This window comes from Pelophylax lessonae, assembly GCF_965119305.1.
Source record: "Pelophylax lessonae genome assembly, chromosome: 9".
Classification (NCBI taxonomy): domain Eukaryota; kingdom Metazoa; phylum Chordata; class Amphibia; order Anura; family Ranidae; genus Pelophylax; species Pelophylax lessonae.
In genome coordinates this window covers 30,738,640-30,757,817 of record NC_138776.1, presented here as the reverse complement: position 1 = coordinate 30,757,817, position 19,178 = coordinate 30,738,640, and the positions used below count along the sequence as shown (strand labels likewise).

The 19,178-nt window shown below is 43.3% G+C and overlaps 1 protein-coding gene across 1 annotated transcript in view; it reads left to right on the top strand.

Annotated features, from left to right (window-relative positions):
• Window positions 1-1,023: 1,023 nt before the first annotated feature.
• Window positions 1,024-19,178, top strand: part of LOC309564198 (ovostatin-like) — a gene marked incomplete at its 5' end in the record, with an annotated part of 135,248 nt that continues 117,093 nt past the window's right edge. The window contains 6 exons of the mRNA XM_082268828.1: window positions 1,024-1,272; window positions 8,690-8,846; window positions 11,590-11,642; window positions 13,113-13,133; window positions 14,875-15,043; window positions 17,625-17,709. Of these exons, the coding sequence (XP_082124954.1) occupies window positions 1,024-1,272; window positions 8,690-8,846; window positions 11,590-11,642; window positions 13,113-13,133; window positions 14,875-15,043; window positions 17,625-17,709 (734 nt within the window). The remainder of the gene's footprint in view (window positions 1,273-8,689; window positions 8,847-11,589; window positions 11,643-13,112; window positions 13,134-14,874; window positions 15,044-17,624; window positions 17,710-19,178) is intronic.

Genomic DNA, 19,178 nt, shown 5'->3' with positions numbered 1-19,178 from the left:
GATTGTGTATTTATGAAGAATCTAATCTCATATTGAATTAGCTTTTTATACCTAATTATTCTGGATATGTTATCCATGTATTTATTCTTACTTATATGATTTGTATATGTGATCTGATATGGTTTTTTGTATATGTCATGCTATAAATTATGAATGTTAAATCAGACTATTGAATATGTGTCAACTCTCTATGGGTCCCCATTTTCTGGGTTTTATTAAATTTTGTATATTTTAAGACTGAGTTCCCATAGACTATTTGTTGTCACAATAAACCTGTTATTTATTAATAATGATTTTGGATATGTTATTATTACATTTATTCTTATTTATACCAATTATATGAATGTCTTATTATTGATACTCATATATGCCATGCCATTAATTATCAATCATATGTCCAATGTTCAATTCTTGATGGGTCCCCACTTTTGGGGTCTTATAGGTTATCGATGCTATGGATTCAATTAAACACACGTGTCCAGCTGCACTCATTTAAAGTCCCACATTCCCTTCCTTCTTCGCTACATACAATTAGGGGCTCTTTCACACGGGCGGTCCGATCAGATCCGCCTGTCAGTTTTTTAGGCGGATCTGATCGGATCCTCCATGCAGCTCTATGGGGCAGCGGGTGTCAGCAGAGACACCTCCGCTGACACCCGCTGCCATCCGCATCCGATCCTGTGCTGAAATCTGGACGGATGGAAACCCTATTTTTCCATCCGTTCAGTAATCGGAGCGGAGCGGATCTGATGAGAGCGGACAAGCGGTCCGCTCTCATCCGATCCCCCATAGAGGGCAGCGGGGGCTGAGACACCTCCCTCTCCGCTCTGCAAGCAGAGACGGAGCTGTCATCTGCCCGGCTCAGCGGGGATCGTGGATCGATCCCCGCTGAGCAGCACGGATCCGCCTACGGAGGCGGACCGTGTGAAAGAGCCCTAGGGATGGAGACAGCTGGACATTTTTCTAATTATATTATGTGGCAGATAAATTCCCCATATTTGCTCCAGTTTGAAAAATTACCAAATGGGAATCTTTTTTGGGCAAATTAAAAGCTCCTATTCTCATTACAGCACTGTAACCCCAGTCCCCAAATGTGACTATATAATGTTGGTGCCGTTCAAACTGACCAGCGGATCCCAAGGCACAGTCTGCACGTGGCTGAAGAGTGAAGTCCCCGTCACTATCGCGGTTGACCTGGAATATTTTTCTGTAAAGTTGAACATTGTCAGCAAACCCGTCACTTCTGAACATTATGACTGCACTGAATTCACCGTAAGTCATGTCCAAAAAGTCAATATTCTAATATATCCTGTATACAATCCCACCATTTATAGACACACCGCTAAGGGAGCACAAACACCTTGCAACATCACTCTGCAATAAAGTGTAAAGGGGAACTCCACCCTTACTGTACACCACATGTCTTCTCTTCTTCCAGTACTGACAAGTCAAAAAATGTCCCCAGCACACTGAGCCCCGCTATCTTCCTCGGATGCTCCCATAAAATTCAGCAGAGGGCTGGGGGTAGGGAAGGGATTCTTTAAGTATTTTTACATTTACATTTTATTTAGGTGCCGACTAACACATACACTTCTAGTAAGGCACCATCCCTCTCTAATACATTGTATACAACTGTCTATCTCCTGCCCTCCCGATTAATGGGAGCAGAGAGAATAAATCATGGAGACATGGATGGGGTGCTTTTAATATTAAAAATGAATTAAATAGTGTTTTCGGTTTGTGGTGCTCAGATGCAGTAAAGATCCGCTTGAATGCTATGTGATTTGAACCTATGACATATTCAAGCTATGATGTGATAAGTGTTATTATTCTGGTGGAAAGTTGGCATTGATGTATCTTAATTATCTTTTATGATGTTTTTAAGTGTAGCCCTACTCCCAAGGGAGTGGCTGAGTGTGGGTCCCCCTGGGTTACCGCTAGCAACAACAGTACTTTCAGACATGTTTTCAATTGTGAGCACCTTAGACAAGAATTGTTTTTCCTGAAGATTTCTGCCCAGCAGCTCCACTTGGTCAGCAACTCTGGATCCCTTGCAGCCCAGCTCAACCTCCAGTCCCTAGACCGACTGCCTGGACCACCGTCACACTTTACAGAAGGAGAGACAGCCGTCACCTCCTCCTGGGACTGATGCTCCCGCCAAAAGACCCCCTGCCACATGCTCCCCTCCAATTTATGTGCAATCCCAGGATACATTGCAGGAATGCCCTCCCACTGGAACTGAGCTCCCTCATTGGCTGCAGTGGGGACACTCCCTCAGACCCAGAGAATCACACCTGGAAACATGCAACAGCCTAAACCAATAGATCAGGCCCTCCTGATAAGCAGACAGTGCCACAAATATACTTTTCCTAGCACCTACCTAGGAGGGTGCTACATAAGTTTGATTGCATTTCTTTCATGTTATCATAGTATTCCCTGTAAGGCACATTGACAGCCCCCCTACAATAGGTCTCTCTCTGCTCCCATTGATGGGGTTTGCAGGTGATAGACAGTTGTACACAACATACTCTTTAAGTACCTTGGGGCATATGCACAGTAATAGCATGGTCCATGGCTCCCAGCAATTAAATAAAAGTTTCCTGGGCCCAGTCAGTTCATCAGCCAGGACCAGGGATGGAGAGGGGACTATTTGCTCATTTTCAGGAGCAGGCGGAGTAAACAGTCACCTGTCTATCCGGGCCCCTACAGCTGAACTGATGGGACCCAGGGGAACTTTTTTTTTTTTTTTCAACAGTTTTTATTAAGATTTCAAGGAGAAGGATACAAGCAGGTAACACCAGTGAAATGCATTGTATACAGAGAAAGTACAATACTAATTTATGTATACAAAGAATCGACCTTGATGTTAGTCATATGACAGGAGTGTTGTTTACAATCCTGGACACCCCATATGGGAGAAGAACTGTGTCCTGTGGACAATGACAACACTGCTAGGCATAGTTTCCCACTATACATAAGTTCCGAGTAACTTAAACTGAATATTATCAATGCCCTATCGTAAAACTAGAAAAGTTGTGATATTTGATTACCATTAGCCTCTCAGGTCTTAGAGCAGGGGCGTCAAACTCAATTTCATTGCGGGCCACATCAGCAATATGATTGCCCTTAAAGGGCCAGTTATATCTGTAAGATCAGATGTCCAGAGCACACCACACCCCCTTACACCCTTACATGAGATGTCAAGAACCCCCCCACCATCAGAAGTCAAGAGTCACCCACCCTTCCTTACACCACAATGCACCCCCTTACCTTCCTAGCTGCAAGGAAGAAGATGCAGATGGATCTGGGAAGAAGTGCAGGGTCTGGTGGAGAACCAGAGGAGGGCTGGAGTCAGGTTCCAGAGTCTGCTGAATGCGGAGACCAGGGGATGCCAAGGCAAGGTGGTGTTGCAGCTGCACAGAGTGGTGCAGGATCTGTAGGAGTAGTTCTGCCCTAATCTCTGCTGCACACTGCTGAGAGGGGGGATGGGCAAAGACGAGCGTTTCTGCAGCAGCATAGAGGAGTGCAGGATCTGGCAAAGGAGTCCTGTCCTGTCTGCTGCCGACTACAGAGACAAGGTGAGGCAAAGACAAAGTGGGTCCTGCAGCTGCAGGAGAGGTGCGAGGGCCACAGGAAATGGCCTGGGGGGCCGCATTCGTCCTTGTGTTTGACACCTGTGTCTTAGAGGGTGAGGATTAACCAACTGATGGGCCCAGGAGACCAACGTGTGTTCTAGAGGTAGATGGAGGTATAGATACAGAAGAACGGGCGTAATGGGTATGCTGATATGTATAGGCATTGTGTCTAAGTGATCGTGTCTATTGCTCAGATACGGGGGCCAAGGGTAGGTATATGTCATTATGTGTTTGTGAAATAGAGAGGGGTTCAAAAGTGAGAGCTAAGGAGAAGAGAGAAGAAGAGAGGGAGGAAAAAATAAAGAGGTGGGGGGGGGGAAAGTGGAGTCATTCTGCCCCCCTCCCCCGGTTCTCATAGTGTGTGTAATCAGAGGGGGCGTCAGAGCTTTAGTATAGTCAGTTGTCTCCGCAAACTGGAGCCAACGAGCCCAGGTCTTTGTAAACTTAGCAGGGGGTGTCTCTTGCATGATGGGCAAGTTCCTCCATTTCGGCTATTGACCCAGGGGAACTTTTAATAACCTTCTAGAAGCCGTGGCTGGTGGGATTATTGTGCATGCTCCATAACATATTTAAAATCTCTGTGTGGAGTGGGGGGACAGGACTGGAACTGTCAGACAGGCTGTATGGGGCCCCATGATGTCTAATGGTGGCCCTGCACACATGGATTATTTTTGTTCAACGTACGGGCACAAGGTTTTTTACCTTTATGCATTCTATGCATGAAGGTAAAAAACCTTCGACGTGCAGCAGCCAGCCCAAATACTTACCTGAGCCCCCTCTTGATCTAGTGATGTCCATTGGCTTTTTGGGGACAGGGAAGCCAGTGAATGTCTGTTTGCTGATTTCCCCTACCTAGAATGAACATGGAGTGATATGCATTACATCACTTCCATTTTCGGCTCTCACTTTCCCCGGTAGATGGCCGGTGAGACATCAGGGGTAAAGAAGAACATGTCACAACAAAATGCTGTCACTTTTAGTTCCTTATATGGTAAAAACAAAGTTTAGTGAAAAAGATAAAGTGTAAAAAATTACATTTACATCCAAGCACTAAAAATAAAATAAAAATAATACAATGTTAAGGCTCAACATATTTATGCTGTACAACCTCATCCAAAAAAAATGTGTTTGTATTTGATAAGCCATCGTAATAATATCTTGCGACATTGAAACTACCACCATTTTATTTTCCAGGGTCTCTACCTTCATAAAATATATGTTGGGGTTTTAACTAATCTGCAGGCCTACATTATTTTTTTTTAAACATGTCTGCAAAAAGAAAAACACAAATATGGGCTCTGAAAAGGTTAAACTATAGCTAAAGACAAAACATATTTTTTCATTTTGGATAGAGTGCAGAGGGATTGTAACCCCTGTCAGTTTTTATTGCTGTCTGTACCCCCGTTAAGGAGATTAACCCTCTCTATTTGTCCTGTTTACCATTATCATTGAAATAGTAAACGAAAATCCCAAATTTTGGGTTTGTCCCCTAAAAAATTTAACAGAGGAGAAATCTTCCATTGGACACACTGGTTCTGATGACCTGGAGGTCCCCAAGGAGTTCCCTTAATTTGCACGGATTTCTTCTCACTTCTGGATTGGCTATGGGACTGGAAGTGAAGGGAAATCTCCACAATGGGACACAGATGGTGAAAACAAATCTGACAGGGGTTATAACCCTCCCTTGCTCTATCCAAAATGAAAAAAAAAAAAAAAGGTTTTACTTTCAGTTCTATTTTTTTTTCAAGTATTTTAGCATATACCAATTGTAAAGATGGAATAATGTGGTGCTCTGAAGTTCTAAATGAGTCTTTTGTACTTTAACCACTTAGGCCCTGGAAGATTTTACCCCCTTCCTGACCAGGGGGTTTTTTGCGATTTTTTTTTTTTTTGCGTGACTTCAACGGACAATTGTGCGGTCGTGCGACGCTGTACCTAAACTAATTTGACGTCCTTTTTTCCCCACAAACAGAGATTTCTTTTGGTGGTATTTGATCACCTGTGCGATTTTTTGATCATGCGCTATAAACAAAAAAAGAGCGTCAATTTTGCAAAAATAACAATATTTTTCACATTTTTTTATATGAAATTCCCCCCCAAAAAAATGTAAAAATCAAAATTTTTTATCATTTTAGGCCAATTTGTTTTCTGCTACATATTTTTGGTAAAAAAAATCACAATAAGCGTATTTTGATTGGTTTGGGCAAAAGTTATTGCGTTTACTAACTAAGGGAAAGATTTCTGTCATTTTTGGTGTTTTTTTTTTTAACGAGTAATGGCGGCGATCTGCGATTTTTTTTTTTTGCGGGACTGCGACATTGCGGCGGACAGATCGGAACCTTGACTTACATTTTTGACACTTTTGGGGTTACCAGTGACATTACTGCAGTAATCAGTGCTATACATATGCACTGTTACTGTAAAAATGACACTGGCAGGGAAGGGGTTAACTGTATTGGAGAGGGAGGGGTTAAGTGTGTCCTAGGGGCGTGTTTCTAACTGTAATGGGACATGGCTACTAGTGTAAAAACAGAGATCAATGGTCCTACATAGTAGAACCGTCTGATCTCCATTTTTACACAGGGGAGAATGACAGGCGGCTTGTTTACATTAGCCTTTCTCCCTTCCCGGCGAACGATCGCGAGTGACCGGCGGACATCGGGTCTGCCGGTCACACGCACTGACTTCTTAGAGAACGAGCCGGGGTGGGCGCGCGCCTCAGCGGGCGCGCGCTCACCCACTATTGGCTCAAAAGCCGGTGACAGGCTAGTGACGTGACGTACCGGTACGTCACTTTGCTTGGCCGGGGCTGACCGCCGCAGTATATGTACTTGCGGCGGTCGGCAAGTGGTTAAAGTATTTTTTGTAGTTTTTTTGTAGAAGGGTGGGGCATGGTTAAAACTCCTGTCCCCTGTGAGATTTTTTATTTTTTTTTATTTTACTTTCTGAAAGAGAATTGAACAAGAGTTCTTCCATTTTAGTTTTAGAAGACATTTGGTGAACATTGAAATATTTATGTGTGTGTCATGTAGAACAAGATAGAATTATTGGTTAGACCTCAGTGTCCTTCAATGGCTCTTATCTTGTTCTTCCCGAGAACAATAGCTGTACAGATCCCAGACACAGCTGGTTTTTGGTGAAAACAAGGCAGAACTAATGTTTCTTCTCTTTACAGAAAGTCACACGTGATACAATGTATATTTGTGGGAACATTTCAAGGGGGCCTATCTGTATTCTCATTGTTCTCCTGTCCTGGACATTTTTATCATATAAGCTGTATGAAATAAACCTTTCGTCAGAGGACTTTGAGCAAGTCACGCTTCGTGTGTTTCTTTGTTCAGAGTAATCTCCGGGCCCGCTGGGATTTGTGGTGCAACCGGGGCAGGTCATCAAGCCTATACTTCACTGGGAGTGATCTTATGCCAACACTTCCTGACCCAGGGAAACAACAGGAAGTGAGAGAAAGATCTCTCCAAAGTAGGGGAAGATCCCCTCTTAGAAGATCCTTCCTATTGTAAAACGTTGGCTTTCTCTTCACTAGTTGTTCCGATGACATGAGTCACTAGGACAAATGGAGATGGTGACACTCCCCTCTGTTTTAAAACTTCCCAACTCTATTTCAAAACTAAGGAAAAACTAAAATTCTATCTTTAGATAAACTTTAAGCCAATGGATTAGATGACCAGACAAGTGCCACTTTCAGGAGAACCATCAACTTTCCTCTATGGAATCTCTCCCCAACTAGCCTGGTACACTAACAAATCTAGCAAGGGTGTGACATCTCACTCTCCCAACTAGTGAATGAGCGACTCCAAAGAGACAAGTAAGTGGATCACCCTATTGCAGTGATGGTGAACCTTGGAACCCCAGATGTTTTGGAACTACATTTCCCATGATGCTCATTCACTCTGCAGTGTAGTTGAGCATCATGGAAAATGTAGTTCCAAAACATCTGGGATGCCAAGGTTAGCCATCACTGCTCTATTGCATTGCGCTAATATAAGTGAACTGTGGTACCATTCATTTTGATTGCCACCCTAGCGTTCCAAGGCAGCTTAGTTCCCAAAGGAAGGATCAGGTGTGTTTTTGGCAGTGTTAGGATAGGCTAATGAAGGCAGAGACCCTGAAAACAAAAATGTTGGTAGTTTCAGTGCATTAGCCTATTCTAGCTCTGCCAAATGCACACCTGATTGTTTTTGGGGAACGCAATGGCCTTAGTGCATTGGGGTGGCATTCAAAATTAATGGCACCACAGCTCACTTGTGTTAAGGTTATCCATCCTAGGAAACCACTTACTTGTCTCTTTGGAGTCACTCATTCACTAGTTGGGAGAGTGAGATTTCACGCCCTTGCTAGATTTGTCAGTGTTCCAGGCTCGTTGGGGAGAGATTCCATAGAGGTAAGTTGATGGTTCTCCTGAAAATGGCACTTGTCTGGTCGTCTAATCCATTGACTTAAAGTTTATCTAAAGATAGAATTTTAGTTTTTCCTAGTTGTCACACCTTTACTAGCAATGGGAGATTTGTCAGCGTATCAGGCTAGTTGAGGGAAGATTCCATAGAGGTAAGTTGATGTACATGTTAATGTACTGGATGGGTGAACCTGGCCAAATTGATCCTGTCGCTATCCATTTTTTCGCACTGAAATGGCCCCATAGGCTTTGGGTCAAGGAATAAAATATTTGAGTGAGATGCATCAAATGGGGGCAAACACTACCCAACCCATGTGCCCAATATATGGTAGTCAGGTAATGGTGAGTCTGCTACTATCCAGATCTTATTATGCAGGTGTTATTCTCAGTTTATTTAACCATGCCTGCCATAGGATTGCATGCTGATGCTCTCAGAGTTTTAGATAGATTTTAGTCAACTGGTTTAGTCAAACCAAAATGTCTAATTGCAAGTCATTGCTGGACATGACAGGGACAGAGCATTCAACGCTAGTGAAATTTGGCCTCAGACAGATTTTCATATTTTATATAAGTGGTGGTTACCATATAACACACTGTATACATACCCCAGGCCTTTACAGGAACTCTCATTTCTTCTTCTTAGGTGCCGGAACTTACAGAGGAGACAAGCGTTTTTTTCACTTTTACGGCTACTGGAGACAACGTTAATGTTTTGGATCGGAAAGCTGCCGTGATTGATGTCCCACGATCAGCGTGCTTGGCTCAGAAAGACAAACCGCTTTACAAGCAAGGGGAAACAAGTGAGTGCAAAGACCATGGGGTCAGACCTCCCCAAAATATATCATTTTTTTGGTGGTTTAAAAAAAGACAGACAACCATCCCCAGATTGAAATGATAACTTATTCTCTATAACATAAAATTACAAATGGTTCTGCAAAAACATTGAATCACATTATTTGCAGCATTGTACTGTGAGTTGCGCTTGATATGATGCTCCTCCAAGGGGGGTGTGTCCATGACACCCTGGGCTAACAGGAAGTGGGGTGAATGAGTGTACACAGGGTTGAGGACTCTCTCCCTGCCCCAATGTGATGGAGCTGGGTTTCTAAGTGGCCAATCAACAAGCATCATTGTTGTCTCGCTAAGAGAAGGGGAGTGACTCCCATGCTCCCTAAACCTAATACAGGTGCATCTCATTAAATTAGAATATCATAAAAAAAGTTAATTCATTTCAGTAATTCAATTCAAAAAGTGAAACTCATATATTTTATATAGATGCATTACACACAGAGTGATATATTTCAAGCATTTCTTTCCTTTTATTTTAATGGTTATGGCTTACAGCTAGTAAAAACCCGAAATTCAGTATCTTTGAAAACTAGAATATTATATAAGACCAATAAAAAAAAATAAAAATGGTTTTTAATACAGAAATGTTGGCTTACTGAAAAGTATTTCCATGTACAGTATAGTATGCACTCAATACTTGGTCCCTGGCCCTCTAGCAGGAAATTCTAGAGCAATTAATGCTTCCCTCTGCTGACCAGCTTTATGCCAAAAGTACCAATACCTGGATTAATGATCATGGTATCACTGATCGCTTGATTAGCCAGCAAACTTGCTTGACTTAAACCCCATAGAGAATCTGTGGGGTATTGTCAAGAGGAAGATGAGACCAGGGGAAGCCCATCCATTGGGGGCGTAGGGGCGCCGCCCCCCCCCCCCCCATCCATTCATCTGGCCCCCTAATCTACATGCAGGGCGCCTTTTTATTTATTTTTTAAGCACGTGATTAGAGCAAGAGGCCCTAATAGACTTCAAAAAAGGGTGGGTTCGGGGTGCAGAGCACTGCACCTTGAGCCCACCCAGTTGTGTGACAATAGTGAATGAATATTCGCTGTTATCATACTGATTCTCCTCCCAGCCAACCAGGAAGCAGGTCTTGAGACCTGTTTCCCGATTGGCCAAAAGGAGAGGCCATGCTATTGGCCAAGGAGGAGGAGGAGGAAGGAAACGCAGGGGAAGCTGCCGCCGCCGCCGCTGGGTTACGCTGCCGCTGCCTGCCCTCCACGTCAGTCCAGGGTTAGTGAGCTGGTGATGGGGTGATGGGGGGGGTATAGTGTGCGAGCTGGTGTGGTCGGAGGGGGGGGTATGGTGTGGTCCGTCTGCTGCCCCCCAGCCCATGGAGCACCAGCCGCCACTGGATGAGACACCAGACCCAACAATGCAGACAAGCTGAAGGCCGCTATGAAAGCAACCTGGGCTTCCATAACACCTCAGCAATGCCACAGGCTGATCGCCTCCATGCCACGCCACATTGATGCACAAAGTGGTCACCGCCTCCACCTATAACTGGTCTTAGTGGTAAGGAGCACTGGAAGGGCGGACGCAGATCAAATATCTATATTGAGCCAGGCAACGCACTGACACCTTTGCCGCCATTGTGCGATGTGCTGGGTGTTCAGTGTGACCCTAAGCCTTTAAGGAGGGGTGGGCTCCCTCTAGTCACCTGTCCTCCATCTATCCCATTAAATGCATGTGCTCTCATTGTAGAGACTCTTTAAATTGTAGAGTTAGGGACTGCAAATCACAGGGTGCCTTGTCGGGGCCTGCACCTTACGCATGTATTTGCAAATGTGTGCAACCAAACCCCTGTTTTTAACGCATACTGTTAGACAGGTCAATTTGGTTGGTCGCTGGCTGGTTGGTAAGTTGTGACTGGAAATCTCTTTGTTTTTTTGATCCACGCCACACTGATGCAGTGATTAATGCAAAAGGAGCCCCGATCAAGTATTGAGTGCATTCTATACTGAACATGGACATACTTTTCACTAAGCCAACTCTTCTGAATTAAAAATCCTTTTTTATTATTGGTCTTATGTAATATTCTAATTTTCTGAGATACTGAATTTTGGGGTGTCACTAGCTGTAAGCCATAATCATCAAAATTAAAAGAAAGAAATGCTTGAAATATATAACTCTGTGTGTAACACATCTATAAAAAAATATGAGTTTCACTTTTTGAATTGAATTACTGAAATAAATTAACTTTTTGATGATGTTGTAATTTTATGAGATGCACCTGTATTTCCTGGTATTAATCGTATTTTCGCAACCTGAACAGAGGACAAACAAAGGTGAATATATGGTATTCTGGGGCTGGCTTTAAAGTGTATGTGTTGTTTTGGCCTGAGCCTTGACCTTCCATTATTGAAAGAACTGAAATTGAAGGAAAGGAAGGGGTGGACCAGAAACAGTGAGTTTTCAGAGGAAAGGGTTAGAAAATGCTGGATATCCTTAATCCAGGAAACAAGATGGGCTCTATATGGCGTACTGCAACTTCTAATGCACACTGTGGAATTTTTGTTTCATATTTTCATTAGAAGTTATCTCTGTGAGTGCATAAAAACTCCTTTTACATTTTTTTTCTAGTTCCTAAAGTCTAACTTTTCCAAACTCTATCCAAAATGAAAACAATTGTTGGGTCTATCTCATATGATATATGCCAGACATCCCTGTAACACTCTGTTTGTTTTTCCGCAGTACAAATAAGGATGCCATGTTATGATGAAAACCTGAAGCAAGTTGTAAAAAATGTAAGAGACTTTATTATTGTTTCTGCTCTTAAAAAAAAGAATACTTCCAAGCCTCAGGCAGTTTACTCCCAATGATTCAGTAAATATCATAATGTAATTGTCTAGTTGTGTGTCCCACCTACAGTACATGGCCCACCATATTTTGTAGCATTTGTAGCATGTGCCGAGATCACAGCCCTTCCTTCGAAAACATGGTAATGGTCCTTACCCACCTGCCAGATGACCGTACACCTTCCCCGATATATTGTGTTGTACTCTTCTTTGTCCAATGGTTTTACTTCATGGAAAGAGTGGGTTCAGGTCCACAACTGCTCTACCATTACAAATAAAAGACTATTAATACACTATATGGCCCAAAGTCTGTGAATGCCTGACCAAAACACTTATATGAGCTTATTAAACATCCCATTTTAAAATCATAGCCATTCTTTGGACAGCCTTTGCACTTAAAGCAGCATCAGTATATGAGCTTGTTGGACATCCTATTTCCAAAACCATGGTCAGTCATTTGAAGCTGGCTTTGCCTTTTCACTATTACTGCCTCCACCCTTCTGGGAAGGCTTTCCACAAGTATTTTGAAAGTGTCTGTGGGCATTTGTGCCCATTTAGCTAAAAAGTGCATTTGTAAAAGGCATTTTAATGAGAAGACCCGGCTTCCATTTGGCTTTCCAATTCATTCCAAAGGTGTTCAGTAGGGTTGAGGTCAGGGCTGTGCAGGACACAAGTTCCTCCAAACCAAAACGCACCAAAACATGTTCATATAAAGCTGGCTTTGTCCACAGAGGCACATGCTAGAACTTGAAAAGGGCCTTCACAAAACTGTTACAACAAGGCTGGAAGCCCACGGTTGTCTACAATGTCTTTGTATGATGTAGTATTACCAGAACTCTTCACTGGAAACACCTAAACTTATTTGGATTGGGGTCCACATATACATAGCCAAACAGTGTGCTTCCACCGCTGTGTGTGTATATACAGGTGGTCTCCGTGTTACAAACATCCGACTTACAAATGGAGGGAGACAACAGGAACTTAGAGGAAATCTACCCCTAGGAAGGCAAATTCACTCCTGTAAGAGTTATCATGGGAAAAAGGTGTCTCCACTGAAGCTTTATCACCAATCCTTGTTTCCACAACATCCCAAAATTTTCAAAATCCAATTGTCACAGGGACAGAAGTGAGGTAAAATGTTCTGAACAGGGGCAAAAACAGCAAAACAAACATTACAATGATGTTAGCCCTTCAATATGCTATCCAGAAAACTTCCAAATTATTTTTTTGGGCTGGAGTTACACTTAAAAAATGTACATGTTCCGACTTACAAACAAATTCAACTTAAGAACAAACCTACAGACCCTATCTTGTTTGTAACTCGGGGACTCCCTGTATTTATAATCAATGCTAAATGATTCAAACTATTTATTTGCAGCTTTTTGAATAATACCTTCTTTTTTCCCTTTATTTTTACAGTTCACAAAAGCCACACTTGTGGTAAGACTTGTCTTATTTAAGATGCTTTGTTGTCATTCATGATGTTTCCATATGCTGTTATAATGGTGCTATTTGATCTGGAATGTTTTACTCTTTTTTTCATCAGTTAGATCAGGGTTTCTCAACTAATGGCACTTTTCCACTGCAAGTACTGACTCGGCTCCCCTCGGCCCTGCTTGGCCCTGCTTGGCTCGGTTTGGTTTTCCACTGCATGGTACCGCATGGTACGGTGTTGGAACGGTTCGGTACGGTTTGCTTTTCCACTAAAGTAGTAAGTGGGTGGGATAACATTGATTCTCTGACCAATCAGTGGCTAGTAGTGACAAACAGTCAAGGCTGCATGCAAAGGATTGTGGGATATGGTACCGGTTCGGCCCTCTTGGAACCACAACCGAGGTGGTACTGTTTAAGCGAGCTGTACCGTTCGGTTCCATGTAGTGGAAAAGCGCAAAATTGAACCGAACCGTTCGGTTCCATGCAGTGGAAAAGCGTCATAAGGTTCCATGGAACCCTGGGGTTCCTCCAGAGGTTGCTAGGGATTCCTTGAGCAATTTCTGCCTCTCAGATAAGTTCCCACTGACACCATTGATCTTTTTAGCTATCTGTAAGGGGGTAATTCCTCCCAATGTCCACAAGTGTAAGGAGCATTCTTCCCACTGACATCACACTAATGTATGAGCTGTAGATGTAGTCATTTTTGTCAGGGGTTCCCTGAGTCTGGAATGTTTTTCAAGGGTTCCTCTGTGTTGGAAAGGTTGAGAAAGGCTTTGTTAGAGGATGGGTTATTTTCTGTATTTAGGGTACATTTTTTTTTTACAAATATTATGTAAGGTTTTTGTTTTTTTTCTCCCTTACATCAGGGTCCCCATCAGATTCTCCCCACACATCAAAGTCCACATAAGATTCCTCTCCTACATCAGTATCCCCCCTTATATTAGGGTCACCATATGAGCACCCTTTACATCAAGGTCCCCAGAGTCCCCCCTTACATCAGGATCCCCCCTTACATTAGGGTCACCATATGAGCCCCCTTTACATCAAGGTCCCCAGAGTCCCCCCTTACATCAGGATCCCCCTTACATTAGGGTCCCCATCAGAGCCTCCCCTTATATCAGAGTCCCCATTTACATCAAGGTCACCATTAGAGTCCTCCTTTACATGAGGGTTCCCATCAGTCTCCTGTACATCAGGGTCCCCCATTATATCAAGGACTCAAGTCCTTCCTTACATTAGGGTCCCCATCAGAGTCACCCATTACATGGGTGTCCTCATTAGAGTCCCTCTTACTAAAGCACATAGTATAAACCCAGCATATATTCCTTTAAGGCTTTGTTATTTTGGGAGTTCTTGGATTTTTAAAGCCAGATTCCAACTACATCTTCTACTCTTGCTTTCCCATCCTCTTACTTTGCTGTTTAGCAATCTGAGTTCTTTGTGGCTCCATGTGCTTTAAATATATTACAGAAATACGTTACACATGGCGTGAAATGGTACTTCCTCTGCATAATAACAATTGGTAATAAGAAATGTAAAAGTTACTTCCCGAGCATCTTGCCGCCTTAGGAAAAGACTTGTTTTGTTCTTCCATAAATCATGGAAGGGTTATCTAGCAGAAATATAAAACATGTATGTATATATATATATATATATATATATATATATATATATATATATATACACATATATACAATATTCCCACAATCAAGCATGTTTTACAAATGTTTCATTTATTTTTCTGCAGGACCCAACTGGAGCTCGCGTTAATCAAATTCTCAATCCCACAATAGAACATGGTGTGGTGACAGTGGTCTTCGCCACATCTGAGCACTCACGGGTCGGATATTGGAGCATACAGCTTGAAGATGATAAAGGAGAAAAGCAGTATGCATCTGCTCAGCTTCAGAGATACGGTGCGTTAAATTGTATCACCCTTGTAACTGTAGTGTGTAATGTAGAGATGGCCATTGTATAAGTTCTCACCTTACCTTGTCCTTATCTAGACCTTTATAGGAACAGGACATCAAAATAATGAAACCTTTAAGTTTGGGATACAGTGTGGCAGTAGATCTATGACATTGTTGCTCACACTAGGGAGATTTTACCTTTACTTCCTGTGAAGTCATTCGGACAGGAAATCATGGGAGATCTCATTACTAGGGATGAGCTGAATATACCTGGGGTTGGTTCGAGGCGGGTCCGGTGAACTTTAGTGAAGTTCGGGTGCTGAACCTAATACCCATTAAAGTCAATGGGATACCTAGCCATTTTCTAGGTGGGGAGCAGAGATGGGCCGAACACCCCCCCCCCCCCTGTTTGGTTCCCAGCAGAACTCCCGAACAGGGGAAAATTTTGGACCCAAACCGTGAACTCCATTAAAGTCTATAGGAACCGAACATAAAAAATCAAAAGTCCCCATTTTGAAGGCTTGAAAATTGAAAATGTCAATTGCGCTACAAATTTGTAAGAGCAATAGTTCTGGACCCAATAGTCATGGTTAACTGATAACCTATAGGGGCTTTTAAAGCATCACGTATAGAAAATATAGGGCTGGATCACGGGTACATGCACCTTTAACCACTTGCCGACCGTGCTATAGCCGAATGATGGCTACAGCACGGTTTGCTTGTTCTGGGAGGCCATCATATGATGGCCTCCTGTTTTCGTGCCCGCCGTGCACCTGCTGTGGGGCGTAGGCGGCAGGCTCTGGGATCATAGTGTCCTCTGCACAGTGCTGATCACAGAATTAGGTAAAGAGCCAATTAGCGGCTCTCTACCACATGATCAGCTGTGTCCAATCACAGCTGATCATGATGTAAACAGAAGGTGGTTATAGGCACTCCTTTCCTCACGCTGACAGCATGAGGAGAGGAGAAGAGAGCCGATAACCGGCTTTTGAAAAGGGACATGTACACTGATATTCAGGGCACTTATTATCAGTGTTCTGATTATCAGTGCTGTCCCAACAGTGCCCACCAGTGCTGCCAATCTGTGCCCACCAGTGCTGCCAACTAGTGCCCAGCAGTGCCTCCTCATCAGTGTCACCTAACAGTGCCACCAAAGAGTGCCCATCAGTGCCACCTATCAGTGCCCATCAGTGCTGGCTATTAGTGCAGCTTCATCAGTGCCCATGAGTGCAGCCTCATCAGTGCCCATCATTGCAGTGTACCAGTGCCCATCAGTGCCCATCAGTACAGCATATCAGTGCCCATCAGTGCTGCCTATTAGTGCAGCCTCAACAGTGCCCGTCAATGCCACCTATCAGTGCCCATCAGTGCCACCTATCAGTGCCCATCAGTGCTGCCTGTTAGTGCAGCCTCATCAGTGCCCATCAGTGCAGCCTCATCAGTGCCCATCATTGCAGCCTCATCAGTGCCCATCAGTAAAGCCTATCAGTGCCATCAGTGCAGCCTCATCAGCACACATCAGTGCAGGAGAAAAATTAACTGTTTGCAAAATTTTATAACAAACTATGTATTTTTTTTTTTTTTTATGGTCTTTATTAGTTTATTTAGCAAAAAATAAAAAGCCTAGTGGTGATTAAATACCACCAAAATAAAGCTCTATTTATGTGAAAAAAATGATAGAAAATTTGTTTGGGTACAGTGTTCCATGACCGCGCAATTGTCATTCAAAATGCGACAGTGCTGTGAGCTGAAAATGAGCCTGGGCAGGAAGGGGGTAAAAGTGCCTGGTAGGCAAGTTGTCAGGGCTTGACAGAATGGGTATCTATTTACTCGGTGCAACCTCATATTTTATATTTTACCAAAGAAATTGGTCATTTATTTAGTTTGTGTCCTCTAAAATTAACTTAAATATATTTTGCTACTGAAATCTTGACTTTTCTAAATCATTGCACTAATATCGTGTGACGTAAACAAAATTGGAACTACCAGTATTTTATTCTCTAAGGTGTTTGCTTTCAGAAAATGTACAATGTTTGGGGTTTATTGGTAAATTTCAGGGCTAAAATGATTTCAATATAATGTGTGCAAAAAATGCAACAGCGACCCTGGCCGCAAAAGGGTTAGAGAAAACACAAAGTCCTCCACTAAGCCAGTGCACCACAGCATGGTAGACTCTTCCTGATACTAAAGGGATCTAGAATTATCACATCCATTACAAATGCAAATAAGAGGTCTTTTGAATCTTTGAGTAGGGGGGCAAAGCAATGCAAATCATTCCTGTATAACTATGGGCAAACTGTGTATCCAGAACTGCTGGTTTATTTAACAGAGTATAGGCTGGCACCCTCCAGCTGTATAATGCAGTATTAAGAAAAACATAGCGGAATTCAGAAACCATAAGTTCACATGAAAAACAAGTCACAAAAACTCATTATAGTTGCCTATTTATGAAACACAGAGCCCGCTGCTATGGATGAAGCCTCGTACACCCATTACAGTGGGACTGTATTGAAAAAGTATTAGGGACAATATTTACAGCAAGTGCCTTTCTAAGATGAGAGTTGATGATGCTGTTATTCATTTTCAGAGCTACCAAGATTTGATTGGAAAGCCAATTGCCCCAACACCATCTCTGTTTTGGACCAAACGGCTGAAATTACTGGAACTGCAGAGTAAGTACAGTCCAAGCTCACAAATCTATAATACTACTCATACCATGAGGGCATGTTCACATCATAGCGGCAAGGTAACATTCGGTGTGTGTTACACGTGTTGGTGTGATAGAGTGCCAATGCACCTTCTCAGTGGTGAGCAGCTGGAAATGCTGCATGCATGAATTTTTGGTCCATGGTGGTACTTTGGGCAGCCCATTCAAACGAATGGGCTTCATTGCAATGCACCTTAACATGCAACTACATTTAACACAAAGCAGTGGACTGGGCTGTTGTAAATGGGCCCTGTTCTGTTTCAAATGCTGCTTTATGCATTGACATACCTCCATAGACCTAGTCATCTGGACAATATAGTCACCTGTTGACTTGACACCATCCACAGTCAGCATTAGGCCGCTTTCAGAAGGAGCAGACTCCATCTTTTTTTTTTAACATCAAATTTTTATTGAGATTTTGCAAGAACAACGGTAAACAGTTAACAATACGGATTGAGGAAATAACAGTGACAAAGTAAGTAACAACTTATACGGATAAGATGTAATCCATATGGAAGGTGAACCATGTGTGATCGATAACCATACAAATAGCGGTCACAATCTAGCGGTTAGTAGAAGAGAGGGAAGGGGAAATAAGGGCGGAAGAAGGGGAAGGGGGGGGGGAAGGAGGAAGGGAGGTAGAGAGGAGAAGAAGAAGAAGAAGAAGAAGAAGAAGAATGGAAGGGGAGAGATGAGGGAAGAGGAAGAGGACGAGGGGAAGAAGGGGGGGAAGGGAGGAAGGAAGGAAGGAGGAAGGAGATGGAGAAAAAGGGTGGAGGGGGGGAGGGAAGGGGGAGGGAAGAGGGAGGTGGAGGAGAGGAGAGGGAAGTGAGGGGCGGAGGAACGGATAATACAGGTTAGGACAGGGGTAAAGTGAGGGGGGAAGAGGAGAGGAGAAGGGAAGAGAAGGAAAAGAAGGGGGGATGAGTGGGGGAAGAGGAAGAGGGGAGGGAATAGGGAGTGAAGAAGCATTGGGAAAAATAGAGGAAGGGGAGGGACAGGTTAAGAGATGATGAGCAGACTCCATCTTGATCATCAAGGGCTCCACTTACAGATCCCCTGCTGATGGGAGCAGAGTGGGAGGATGACACATCCGTGTCCACCTGGACATGGGTGGCTAGGTGTAAATGGACTTAGCTGTGGAGGGAGCCTCTCTTGTACCTCCTGTCCAACACCACTGGAGGTGACAACAGGGAATGCAAGAACATGGAGTGGCAAGAGTGCCGACATTACAGGCAACACCAGATCTGTTAAGTTCGGCAGATAGGAACCAGATGCAGGAACATCGGTGTACCAGAGCAGGTGACAGGAACCTAAACATGATACAAGCTGATGTTGGCAACAGCGGAGCTGAAAGGTACCCGTTCAAAAGACAGGATCAGAGTTGGGAATTAATGCCAAGCTGGTGGTAATCAGGGAGTAAAGGAACCGATT